Here is a 13,660-nt window from a genome sequence, read left to right on the forward strand (position 1 = left end):
TTAATTCAGTAAACTACGAGATGATCTGTTTTCTGTATAAATGATTGATTACAAGCACAATGTTTCAATTATCTCCTTCGGTTTTTCTCTCTCTCTGTCTCCCGGTCTCTCTTTCTGTCTCTCCCTGTTTGTCTCTGCCTCTTTGTCTGTTCACAGTTGGTGAATGAGGAGGGCGGGTTCGAGGTGGTGTGCCGAGATCGTCGTTGGTCTAAGATTTCGGTGAAGATGGGGTTTGCTGCAGGTAAAGCCATCGGGTCTCACCTCAGAGCTCACTACGAGAGGATCCTGTACCCCTACAACCTGTTCCAGACTGGCTCCAACCTGCCGGTACAAACCCTAACTATTTCACATTTTTAAAACGTGTAGGTGTCAACACAAATTTCAAGTTACCATTGGAGTTTGACTGATTTTTAGGAAGGTGTATCTTATGTCTTATGTCTTATCTTATAAAAATAAGATATGTAGCTGAGTAAAATTTGTTCAGCCCCAGTCAAAATCAGACTACTATGTACTATCTGCACCTAATTCAGGTTTGTTACTGATTGCGAAGACCATGAGAAAAAAAAAAAAAAACATTTTCAAGATGGTGAAAATTAGGTACACTACGTTTTAAAGTTAGCATTTACTAGGGGTGACTGACAATGCCTAAAAGATATATATATATATATATATATATCCCAGTATTTTCAGAATGAAAACAACAACTGATTTCCTAAACTGTTTTTCCCTTATAACAATTAATATTGGGCAGTCCACCAGAATTGTGTTCAAATGTACCTGGCTTCACCATTGTATAGATTGACCTGTTTGTGTGTTTTTGCAGAAAACGATTTTGACGAATGACACAAAGGACCAGGAGTATACACCCCATGACATCCCACAGAGACAGTCAGTGCAACCTCAAGAGACCTGCACCATTGCGCGCAGGGCCAAACGCATGAGGGCCGAGGTGGGTTTAAACATGTTTGTATCATGTCTACTGTCAGCGCACTGACCTTTTTTGCCCCATCCTCTTTTGCCTCTAAATGCTCGTTCTTTGTGGTGGCACTGAACGTTTAAGCGGGCATCCCATTGATTCCCATCCTATCCCATTGATTGAGAATTTAAGCAAAGTTTTGCCTCTTATATCTGATATAATATAGGTTGATTTGTGTAAAATGTTCATGTGCACCAACAAGTCACAATACTCTGATTCTCTGTGAGGCTTTAAAACAGCTTTATAGTCCATATAGAACTTGCTGTCAAGATCGGCAACTCCGTGTAAAATAATACAAACTCAAATGACAATGATGGCACCCACAGCAACTTCTTGAATAAGGTGAATAGTGCAGAGATGTCCAAACTGTGACCTGAAGATCAAATGCATTCTTGGACCCTTTTTCTGTCGGCTGCCTTGCTTTCTACTCAGTTGCCCCAAATGATCATAGGCAGTACTTTTTACTGTTTGAATCTACCACTAGACCTCAATAACATCAGATCGCATTGTGATAAATACCTACAATGAATGTCCACAGCCTTATTGAAGGCTTAAATTATTGTGGAATTCTGTGTTCAGAGTTGTCTTAAGTGAATGACTAAGTGAATGTGTAATTGTGAATGTGTAATTGTGAGCTGTGTGAACTGTGTAATCATTTCAGCCCTGTGAGCTTACTCAGTCATAACATATAAGCAAGACAATGTTTAGTTTTTATGTGTATCTCTAAAATATATATTGTATATATAATTTTTTTATATTTATTTCACAGAAAATCAAAATTGAACCTGGAGAGATCTGTGATACTCGTCCGGCTCTGAGGATGAGGAGGATGGGAACTTTTCCAGTGAAACGAGAACAAAGTAAGAACTGATATTTATTTAGAAATTTAGAACTTTTCCCACTTTTTTTTAAGGGAATTGAGTCTACAAAGGTTATTAAAAATGTAAATCCATTGTCTTCCAGCGAGAATGGCAGTGATGGAAATAAAGGAGGAGCCCGAGGACCCAGCTGACATTGAAGCTACTTTGAACAACAAACCGTCAAATAAAGTATGTAGTTCAATTATGCATTTTAGGCTAATACTTCAGGTTCCTTAAACATTCGTGAACAAGTAAACCATGAATTATTTCTGAAGTAGTACAATTTGTTTGAAATGAAACTAATTGTGAATGGAGTGACCACTCACCTTTCCCACTTCTGATTCATTTTTCCTATAAACATGCAACAAATAAATACAAAAATAAGGGTAAATCCACTTTATTCTGTGTCTCCCCCTGCAGGTGGACCAGTACATGTGCCTGGTTTGTGGACAGGGAAATGCAGAGGATCGTCTTCTTCTGTGTGATGGCTGTGATGACAGTTACCATACATTTTGTCTCATCCCACCGCTCCATGAGGTCCCACGAGGAGACTGGAGGTGCCCCAAGTGCCTCGCTCAGGTGTGTATACTGCCCCCTGGAGGAAATGCCACCTCTACAGCCTCCAGAGGACACACAGACTGATAATTAGGGGCAAAACCACACCCTGTCTGGCACCTGGATCCTTTGGTGTGCTTTGGTGAAGGGTGTGTTCACATTTTACACCACAGAAAAATTGTGTCTAAACCCATTATTTCCCCTGACTTGACCAGAACTAAAACCGAGGACCAAACCCAGTCTAAACTAAACTGGGCCAAACAGGGCCACATAAAGACATCAAAATACTCTTTATTTAAACTATAGCATTTACAACAATCAAAAATATTACTTTCTTTTTATATTACCATATGGAACCTATCTGGATGACTGAGGGATTACATAGTGGTCCATGGTGTATACTAGACTATGTGCTCATATACTTTTTCTGATACAGCTCAAGATCATTCTAACGCTATTCAAGAAAACTTCATTTCTCTGATTGTGACTTTTTTAATATCGATACCGCCTAAAATGAATATCTGGTTTTGATACTAGTTTGAGTATCTGATTTTTGAAATGCTTGTCAATCTTGGCATAATCCAATCATTTGACAAAGGATTAAATCTAGGTTTAACCACACTGAAATGGTTTAGTGGTTTGAGTCTGAAACTCACCACATCACACCATATGCTCTAATTAATAACAAAAAACATCATTAATTGAATTGCATGTGTTTTGGTTGCAGGAGTGTGGTAAGCCTCAGGCGGCGTTTGGATTTGAGCAGGCAAGCAGGAGCTACACTCTCCAGGCCTTTGGAGACATGGCCGATTCATTCAAGTCGGACTATTTCAACATGCCAGTTCATGTGAGTTGCATTCAAAACATTTCTAAATCAATTGTTGCTAAAATAAGATTAAATATGAGATTTATTAGCTCCACAATGGTGACAATTTCAAAATAATGACTAATTAAAGGTGCACGTGTCAAAAGTATGGCATTCATTTAGCCTATCTTGCATTTATTCAATCACAGGTGTTTCATTACTCAGAAATATATTAGAAAAATATGCATTCTTATTGCTTATAGTTGGATTGCATGTACAGATCTACCTATAGCTTGGCCTCCTGTCGTCTCAAAGAATATAAATGGGTTTAATGTTATACTGTAGAACATTCCTGGCAAAGTCATAAATTCGCAGAGACAAGCTGATTGTGGGTCCTTCACCTGAAAGGTTACATAGTGTAGCTTTAAAATCTAAATGGAATGATGAATATTAAAGGGGTATGTCAGGATTTTTTTCGTAAAAGTCTTATTGATCTTACTGTAGTATTTTATTTGTCCATGAACCAGTAAGGTAAGGCTGGTGTTCCATTAGTGTGCTAGGTGTCATTAGGAATACCATGATGGCAAAACTCATCTCTGGAAGTTGAGAAAAGGGCTTATAAACTCATTGTGGTCAATACTTGCTACAAATGCATTAAACATTAAGGAATAACTTTGGACCGCTGCAAACTGTTAAAAATGTGAAAAACAGAACTTTAAGATTTAAAATCAATAAAGTAAACAGGGAATTAAAAAGGTGTTGTCCTTGACGTTTTAAAAATTTTTTTCTTTTGTCCTGTAGATGGTACCCACGGAGCTGGTGGAGAAGGAGTTTTGGCGTCTGGTGAGTACGATCGAGGAGGACGTGACTGTTGAGTATGGAGCCGACATCGCCTCCAAAGAGTTCGGTTCCGGTTTTCCAGTGAAGAATGGACATTTCCAGGTCACTGCAGAGGACGAGGTACAGGACACTCACAGCTGCAAGATTTATACAAACTAGTCTAATAGAAATCGAAATTTGAGGATTTGACTATTTTAGTGGTCACAAATATAAAATCACAGACACACTAGAAAACCCTAATCCTAGGCCTTGTTCAATTTGAAACGAGTTTCTAAAATGCATGTAAACGTGGAACTTTGGTCTGCTATGTTAAAAGTTAAAGTAATAAAACACTTAATGTTGCAAAACTTTAAATAAATAATAATGCTAAATGAATGTTTTAATGTTGGGCTTCTATAATTTCTTAATTTCTCCTCCCTCTCTGCCACAGCTTATATACTCCCCTTTTTGTATTGGCGCTCCTTTTTTGTGTGTAATTGATCTGTTTGACTCTCTCTCTCAGCATTACGTGACCAGTGGCTGGAACCTGAATAACATGCCTGTTCTGGACGCCTCAGTTTTGACCCACATCACAGCTGACATCTGTGGCATGAAGCTGCCCTGGCTCTACGTAGGCATGTGCTTCTCCTCCTTCTGCTGGCACATCGAGGACCACTGGAGCTACTCCATCAATTACCTGCATTGGTAAGCACATGGAGTTTTATTTAGTGGACATCTTGTGTTAATTTTCCAGTTCCTATCATAAATCCATGCCTATTCCCAAATCCAAACATGTGGCGAAGGGCTGGACCAACATGGCCATTTGTGTAACAAATAAACACATTTCTGTAAAATATGGGCTTCTGTAATGTAGTATGTTATTATCACAAACATGTGTGGGGCCCTGAAATGCCCAGGTCTGGCCTGAACAGTAAGTGAGTGTTTGTATTGGTTTCAGGGGTGAGCCGAAGACGTGGTACGGTGCCCCCGGTTATGCAGCTGAACATCTGGAGTCTGTGATGAAGAAACTGGCCCCAGAGCTGTTTGAGAGTCAGCCGGATCTGCTGCATCAGCTGGTCACCATCATGAACCCCAACACACTCATGAACCACGGTGTACCGGTCAGTTTAAACAAAATCTGAATGCTCTTATTTGAAATAGATTTACATACTAAACCAGACCTATCCAGTTTCACAAAATTGATCTGACTTTGCAACTCCTTTTTAAGTTTCTGCTTTTATTTTAAACATTTCCAGATCTTTCGCACAAACCAGTGTGCAGGAGAGTTTGTCATCACTTTCCCCAGAGCGTACCACAGCGGTTTCAATCAGGGATTCAACTTTGCTGAGGCTGTTAACTTCTGCACCATGGACTGGGTAAGGAAATGTGCTCAATCCAAACAACATATTGAACTGTTGGTTCCATGAAGTTTAAACTTCTTCACTCTCTGTTACAACAGCGTAGTACTACAGTTTTATACACGTCTATAATTCTCTAAACTGTCCTCTTGTCTCCAGATGCCGATTGGGCGCAGTTGTATTGATCACTATCGGCAGCTGAGCAGATACTGCGTGTTCTCTCACAATGAGATGGTCTGCAACATGGCAGTGAAGGCTGCCACTATGGAGGTCAATCTGGCCTCAGTTTTGACTAAAGAGGTTCAAGACATGGTCCAGGAAGAGGAGGAACTCAGGAAGAAGATCACAAAACTGGTGAGATTTTTAAATTCTCAGCTGGCTATTTACTGGTTATGTCATGTGGACACAATTATTTTAATCTACAGTATTTTTTTTTCTCAGTTTAAATCTTAGCACTTAAAACACCATTCCATTTGGTGTTTTGGATTACAAGTTCTAAAAATCTTTTTTATTTGTACCAATGCTATTATAAAATCGAGCCAATTATCATTATGCATTTGATATATTGGGTTTATTTGATTAGAGACCTAGACAAACTGTAGCACATTTAAAATTATTTTTTATAGAGTAGTCATGTGTTTACATTTATTTAACAAACATTTGTTGATCAAATGAAATGTACTTTTAGATGTATTCTCAAGCCTTTCATCATTCCCCATTCATCTCTTTTAGTTCAACCCTTCTTCTTCACCCCCTCCTAATACTCTCTTGTTGCTCCCCCTCTCCTCAGGGGGTAGTTCGGTCCCAGCAGGTGGACTTCGAGCTACTCCCAGATGAGGAGCGCCAGTGCACCCGATGCCTCACCACCTGTTTCCTGTCGGGACTCACCTGTGACTGCTGCCCTAAGAAGATGGTCTGTCTGTACCATCTGCAAGAGCTGTGCCAATGCCCAACGGACACCCTCACTCTATAGTGAGTGTCAAAAACTATTCTAAAAAGAAATCCTCAGTTTGTTTTAGGCCTGTTTTTTATTTTAGAAAACAAATAAAACGTCTTTGAGTATACATTTCCTGAACATAATATACTGCAATTTATTATTGGCTGTAGAGCTGTAAATTAAAAAGACACATGATGGTCAATGACTATTAGAAATCACTGAATCTTTATTGAAATAAAATAAATTCCACAAGTCTGATTTGATAAACACCCTTCTTTTTTTAGTAGTAGTTTTAGACTGTAAGTCTTTGATGTTGTAATGTATTTTCCCAGTTACAAGTACACACTGGAGGAGCTGTACCCTCTTGTGGCGGCAGTGAAGCATCGTGCAGAATCCTACAAGAACTGGCTCCGAGACGTGACTGAGATCGTGGAGAAGAAAGAGGCCAGCAAAAGAAGTACGAATTTATACTTTCATACACTTCAACTGAATGTGCTGAATTTCATCGCTATTGATATCATGCCGAATTCATCCAACTGTAGTTGCAGTCATAACTTTTTATTTGTGGTATTATTTTTTTTTTATGATTTTGAGAGTTACTCAGCTTTGCACCTCCCTCAGGTTTAGAAGAGCTGCACAGTCTGGTGGAGTTGGCAGAAACTGGAGCTTTTCCAGATAAAAACCTCCAGGAGCAGCTGAAGACCATTGCCTCTGAGGCTGACAAAGTGGCTGTGATGGCTCAACAGCTTCTCAATGGCAAACGCCAAACCAGGTACGTCCTGTGTCCTGTTTATACTGCAGTTTATAATGAATAAACTATAATTAATAATTAATAAAACACATGTCTAGCCTGAATATAATCCTTCTGTTTGGACGCAGGTTTCGTTCTTGTGGTGGTAAATCACAGAGTCAGAATGAGCTGACGGTCGACGAGCTGCGGTCCTTTGTTCGACAGTTGGACGCTCTTCCCTGTAACATCAGACAGGCCCCACTGCTCAGGGTCAGTTAGGAATTTATTAGTTTGGAAAAATATTTCTGACTTCCTTTTAAAAGGCTGAACCTGAAACACCTGGAAAAAAAAAATCTCTCCCTTGTCTTTCTTCAGGACCTGTTGACCCGAGTGGAGGACTTTGAGCAGCGCAGTGCTCAGCTCCTGTCTGCAGATGCCCCCAGCCCCTCAGACCTTCAAGACCTTCTGGACCTGAGCCTGGGTCTGGATGTGGACCTGCCCCAAAGGCGAGTGCTCAGGGAGAGGCTGGAGCAGGCACGGTGGCTGGAGGCGGTGTCCCAGGAGAGCTCCCACCCTGAGGCCCTGTGTCTGGACACCATGAGGAGGCTGATCGACCTGGGCGTGGGGCTGGCTCCACACGGCTCTGTGGAGAAGGCCATGGCTCGACTGCAGGAGCTGCTCACTGTGTCCGAGCAGTGGGAGGAAAAGGCGCTGGGACTCATGGAGAACAGGTCAGTTTAAAGGGCATATGACAGGTTGTGTTAATTGAATTACCTGGTTTAGTGCGATTGTACCTGTAAATATTCATCATAGTTTTAAATCAGTAAAAAAAAAGAGTACAAAATACAGGGAGAGTTCTAAAACGAAAATACCTCTTTCAGGCCATACCAGAGCCTGGAGGACCTGGAGGGGGCGCTGCAGGAGGTGGAGAACATTCCTGCATTTCTGCCCAACTGTCTGGAACTGAAGGACGTTGTGGAGAAGGCGAAGAGCTGGATACAAGAGGCAGAGGCACTACAGGTAATGTGTAAAATACTAGTTGGCCATACCTTCTTCTAGGTATGACTAACTGCTGAGGAATATTAGATGCCACAGTGGGGCAGGAGTGGCTCTACTGTGTCCTGTTGTTGTGCCCTTAGGCAAGACACTTCACCCACACTGCTTAGTATGAGCGGTCAGAAGGGCAGATGACAAAGAATGACACCCTTGTTGCATTCAGCTTCATGATTGTAAAGCAAATTTGAGCATCTGGAAATGCACTGTTAAAGACTAATGCATATAATTTATCATCTCACCTTGTGCTAATGCTTGATTATGTTTCAAAGCTGGGTGGGCGTATCCCTGTGCTGGAGAGTCTATTGGACCTGGTGCAGAGGGCGGAGTCGATCCCGGTCAGACTGGACCCTCTGAGTCGACTGGAGGCTCTTGTCAGTGATGTCCAGACGTGGAAAGAGAGCGCAGCCAAAACCTTCCTCCTACGAAACTCTCACTACTCTCTGCTCGAGGTAAACGCAGGATCTGAAAGCTTTATGGTGGAGATTACCCTGAATAAAACAAATGTCTAAGTTAAAATTACTTGAATTCAGAGGTTAGAAGTAAAATGGAGTGAAACTTTTACTCAAGTAATAGTATTTAGAAAGGTAACTTCGTAGACTTATCTGATTTATAATTGTAGTAATTGTACTTGAGTTCTAAGAAATTCTAAGAATCCTAAGAAAATAAGTCAAACAAAATTAACCTATACAAAACTACGATAAATATGCTGAATTAAGGTGATTTTAAGAAAGAGTATATTATAATTTTGCAGGGTATACAAGTACAAGCCCAGAAATGTCAATGTAATAATCCACTTTCTCTAAGAGTCTAAGATGACTGTTTAAACTTCAAATGTGCTTTAGGTGCTGTGTCCTCGCTGTGATGTGGGCCCTGGACTCTTGAGGTCAAAGTCTAAAAAAGGAAAAGAAGCTTCTCCTCAGAGTAAAAGGAGCCCTTCAAGGCTGGACTCTGTGTGTGACGTGGAGAAGGCTCTTTCAGAAAGCAAAGACTCTGCCTCTGCGGTGAGTGACTGCATTCTGTCAAAATTAAGCCTGTCATCATTACTATATCGACTCATGTTCAGTGAATGATAGATGGAACAATCTTTTTTTTTTTTTTTTTTTGGATCAGTATATCGTGGGTACTTTTCTTTTATAGTTGTTATTGAGCTGAAGGATGAATAAATCACTTCTATGGCTCATCATAGATACAACCTAACCACATAATTAGCCACACAACCTCGCTAACATCCCACCTCGCCGTAATTCCACATTTTTATTGACACTACAACAATTTTAAGACTTGAAAGGCCTGATAGGTTTCTACAGTATGACATTAAATTTAGACATCTCTATGGAGACAAGCTGGTCATATTTCTAGAGAGGCATTTCCAAACAAGCAGTTGCCCAACCCTACCACCAGAAAAGGTGCATATTTAACCTTTGACCCCATCAGTTTATACCAATAACATTGTGTGGGAGATGTATCAGAATTGTTGTTTTGGAGATATACCTTGTTTAAATTTTGAGTATGGTCTACAACTTAAGCTATTTAAAAAAAAAAACACCCATAAAGAGAAAAACATCTAGTATAATCTCTAAAACAACAGTGTAAAGTGATATTTCTTTAATTTTGTAGTTCATTTTTATCATCCATACTTCTTTTGTGTTCTTGTGTCTCTAATCCCCAACCTCTTACCTCAACCAAGACATTTGCAGGCACATTTTAGCATTTAAAACAATATCAAGACATTAATTTTATCTTCATTTTTAGATGGCGACTTTAGCAGAAGTCCACCACACAGAGATGGAGCTTCTTCTGGCACTCCGAACTTCCAATGAGTCCCGCCTTTCTATGGCTGAAGACTGCGGTTCCCTGGGCGCCTGTGTGTGCCAGAAGCCCCCGTCTGGAGCCATGGTGCAGTGCGAGCTGTGCAGAGAGCTGTTCCACTGCAGCTGTGTGCAGGTAGAGCGAACAGAGCGGGCAGAGGGAGCGGAGAACGGGCACGCCTGGTTCTGCCCGTTCTGCCAGAGGTCCAGGAAACCTCCTCTGGACAAAGTGCTCCCTCTGCTGGCGTCACTGCAGAGGATCAGAGTGAGGCTGCCTGAAGGAGATGCTTTGAGGTTCCTGATCGAGAGAACGGTCCGATGGCAACACAAAGTCCAACAAGCCTGCTCTGACGGGCTGCTGGAGAGACTGGGGAAGGTACAAGCAACGCTATGTTAAAAATCATGAAAGATTGCTCCTTTTCTGACATTCATAAGACCTGTGGGTTTATGACACTTTTGTTTGTTTGTTCTTTCAGGGAAGAGGCAGCCACCGGTTGCCTTCACGTTTAGACTGGGAACGTCATGGGTCACCTTTCTACACAGAGCACCCCTCTATTCCACTGCATGGTGAGAACAGTGCTGCTTTGACATCACTGTGTCATTTAGTAGTGTGTAATTAAGAATGAATTAAGAGTGGTTCCTACTGGTTCCTACTTATTAAGTAAGTCAAATTTACAATGGCATAGTGGATAGCACTCTCGCCTCACAGCAAGAAGGTTGGGTTCTAAGTGTCTGGGTTAGTTATCCCATCTGCATTGAAGGATTGGTCAAAGGCAGAGGACAAATTTTCCTACCTAGACAATAACGTGTACTTTAACCTTTGTTGGAGCTTACATTATGACATTGAATCAGACAAGACCTTTTTTCCCCTCAGCTCTTCCGTCGGAGTTGGACGAGTTGCTGGTGGAGGGCTTCCTGTTGCAGGTGACCCTTCCAGAGACAGAGCAGCTTCACAGATATTTACTGTACAAACTGAGCCCGCCCCCTGCACCCTCCCCCCAACACAGCCCTGAGAGAGAAAACCACCATCACCACAAGAGGAGTCCACAGCACGGGAAGGTACAACCACACCTGCACTGCTATTATAATGTCTGTGTATATACAAGGACAAGGGCAAAGGCAAAGTGTAAGAAATCTGTCAAAGTCTGGGCAATCTTCAGGTTCAGGTTTTATTCATTTAATAATTTCAAGGTGGAATAGATTTATGGTAAAATGCTTCCAAATCCAAATTACACTCAGTAAAATATATGTGTTAATATATTGTTATAATAAAACAAGAACTTTAATTGTCACTATAGTTCTTTGAATGTCAAGTGTCTGCCAGAGCGTCACTTTTCTCTCAACACAGAACTGCATTGGGGAAACAAAATGGCACCTCCATAGGGTGTTACTGAAAGCAATGACTGACTCCCTTTGTATGCTCATTTTGAGATTTTCAGCACAGCCCCTCTGGCAGCCAGGAGGGATTAAATTTGCATTTAGAAAACCTACCGTACCATTTAATAATGTGTTCAAGCAGCAACATTCACAAATGTGCTTTTCGTTACAGAATGGAGGTACCAGTCCTTCGAAGGAAAACGGTCAGAGCAAACGGACCAAAAAGCGCAAGGACAGCTCTGACTCTCAACTCAGTGAAAAGGCTAAGAAATCTCGTAAAAAGAAGTCAAAGAGGAGTAAAGAAAGAAGAGAGGAGAGGAGGGAGGAGAGGAGAGAAGAGCGGAGAGAGGAGAGGAGGGAGGAGAGCCGGAGGGGCAGCTGTTCCCCGGTCCATAGCTCTGACCCAGCTCCTTCAGAGTCAGAGGAGGACTACTCTCTGTGTGCAGCACCGTGGTGCAGGGAGCCAGAGGGAGACGAGGTACAACCTGGATGTTCCACATTTTATACCCATTTATACCCATACCAATCACCCTTAAAAGAAATTTAACAGATGTGCACCTTTAAGTACATATACATTGTTACATTTTGTGTCAGATATTTTTTATTATTTAAAATTAATCAGGATTGTTTGCTAAGAAGTCTTCTTTTTTGCATTTTGTACTAATAGTAACCTTTTGTATAGAAAAATGGTCTAGACTCAGCAGATAAGGTTCAATGTCTATAGTACTAGAATGTCTGTTCTATGTGCACTAATATAAAACGACTGCTGTTTAATAACACCACTCCATCCATGTGTTTCAGGTGAACTGGGTGCAGTGCGACGGCAGCTGTAATCAGTGGTTCCATCAGGTGTGTGTGGGCTTGTCGTCTGAACGGGCCGAGAGCGAGGACTATATCTGTATAAGCTGCACACAACCCGACTACGACCGGGGCAAATGAACTCTCACCACCCCTGACCTCTGACCTCCTGACCCCCAACCCTGTGTGCGCCCCCTGCTGTGAACATGGTGCTACTTCAGAACTTTTCCAGAACAGACTCCTCTCTATATCACTGTATTTTGTCTGCTCCCTGGCGATTTTTTTAGCCGTACAATCAACTGAACTAACCCTTTCCTCTTTAACTTTCCAAGACTTGATGTACAGAAAGACAAGAGAGATGTTTGCAGCGCTTTTTTGAACTTTTGAACCAAAAAAGTTTGACATCTTTTTAAAAATATTTTGGTCTTTTTTTCCCCAAATCAATATATTATGGACTTTTTCCTTTGTCTTGTAAATATTATTTATCCTTTCAAAAACTGAGCAAATTTTGTTCAGTTAAACTATCAATTCCTTCAGAGGCCTTTGTCAAAACCCAACACATGAAATTCACTTCATCAATTGTTTGATATTTAACGATTTGGGTGAATCTGTTGACACTACTTGTAATTTAGAGTAGTGACCCTTTGTGCATAAGGTTTGCACGAATATATTGCCTAGTCCCTTAAAGCTACACTACGTAACTTTTCTGGTTGATGGTCTGTCTGTAGCCACCTGCTTGTCTCCATGGAGATTATATTGATTTACCTGGAATATTCCACAGTATGGCAAGGAAGATATGTTAAAGAGCTTTCTTGTATTTTTTCATTTATATTTAATTTTTATTGCTCAAAATCTTGAAACCATCCATTTTTACTGTGAGCAGGGTTGCCTCACCACAAATCAGAACTGTAACTAGTGGTTTGACTTGCTTGTCTCCATGGAGTTAAATGAGCTAAATTCTACCAGAAAAGTTACACAGTGCACCTTTAAATGTCTCTGACCTGGTTTTGAAGTCAGGGTTTTCTTTGCGCTGTCCGTGCAGATCTCGACGTTGGACCGAAAGATGGAGGATGAATTTTGTCCTGCATCTTAAGGAATGTACATTTTGTTTGAGGGTGGACTTTCCTTTCGAACTCAGAATGGAAAATATAATTGTGTTGGACTTAGATTAACACAGTGTGACTAATGCCACGGGTATAGGACCTTTATCCTGCTCCTTTGGGTAAATAATATAATTCATATGTTGCAGTTTGCATTATAAATAAAAAACGTTTGTTCCTGTCTGTATGGAGTCTGACTACTTTTGAGCTGCAGTAAAAATGAAGGTTTAGTACATAAATCTTATGGTGATTTATTGTGTAGTTCCTAAAGCATAAAAACGCCATTACTTCAGTTTGATTCATCTGCCTAGAAGAATCCCACAAAGCTCAAGTCGCCCACTGCTCTGGACAGGTGGGCCCAGAATTATTGAAGATTGGGTCAAATGCAGCGATGCAATAGCTAGTGTATATTGTCTCAGGTCTTGACTAACTTGGAGCAACAATGGTTTAAATTTAAGTTATTGGAGGTGGAACTCGGTAT

General features: G+C 41.0%; 1 protein-coding gene across 1 annotated transcript; it reads left to right on the top strand.

The window, feature by feature from the left end:
• Positions 1 to 141: 141 nt before the first annotated feature.
• Positions 142 to 13,362, top strand: LOC110171262 (lysine-specific demethylase 5B-like; the record flags this gene model as incomplete). Its single annotated transcript, XM_055160322.1, has 24 exons — positions 142 to 327; positions 824 to 949; positions 1,746 to 1,836; positions 1,940 to 2,025; positions 2,257 to 2,415; positions 3,119 to 3,238; positions 3,998 to 4,156; positions 4,539 to 4,720; positions 4,974 to 5,136; positions 5,272 to 5,391; positions 5,533 to 5,727; positions 6,164 to 6,345; positions 6,643 to 6,767; positions 6,932 to 7,082; positions 7,190 to 7,310; positions 7,416 to 7,771; positions 7,922 to 8,060; positions 8,366 to 8,545; positions 8,939 to 9,097; positions 9,849 to 10,280; positions 10,381 to 10,471; positions 10,779 to 10,963; positions 11,454 to 11,759; positions 12,083 to 13,362. Coding segments are annotated over 24 exons (4,152 nt in total), but the record flags the coding sequence as incomplete, so codon positions are not given.
• Between the last annotated feature and the right edge of the window lie 298 nt (positions 13,363 to 13,660).

This window comes from Boleophthalmus pectinirostris, unplaced genomic scaffold, assembly GCF_026225935.1.
Source record: "Boleophthalmus pectinirostris isolate CB_2022bp ecotype Guang Dong unplaced genomic scaffold, ASM2622593v1 HiC_scaffold_3, whole genome shotgun sequence".
Classification (NCBI taxonomy): domain Eukaryota; kingdom Metazoa; phylum Chordata; class Actinopteri; order Gobiiformes; family Gobiidae; genus Boleophthalmus; species Boleophthalmus pectinirostris.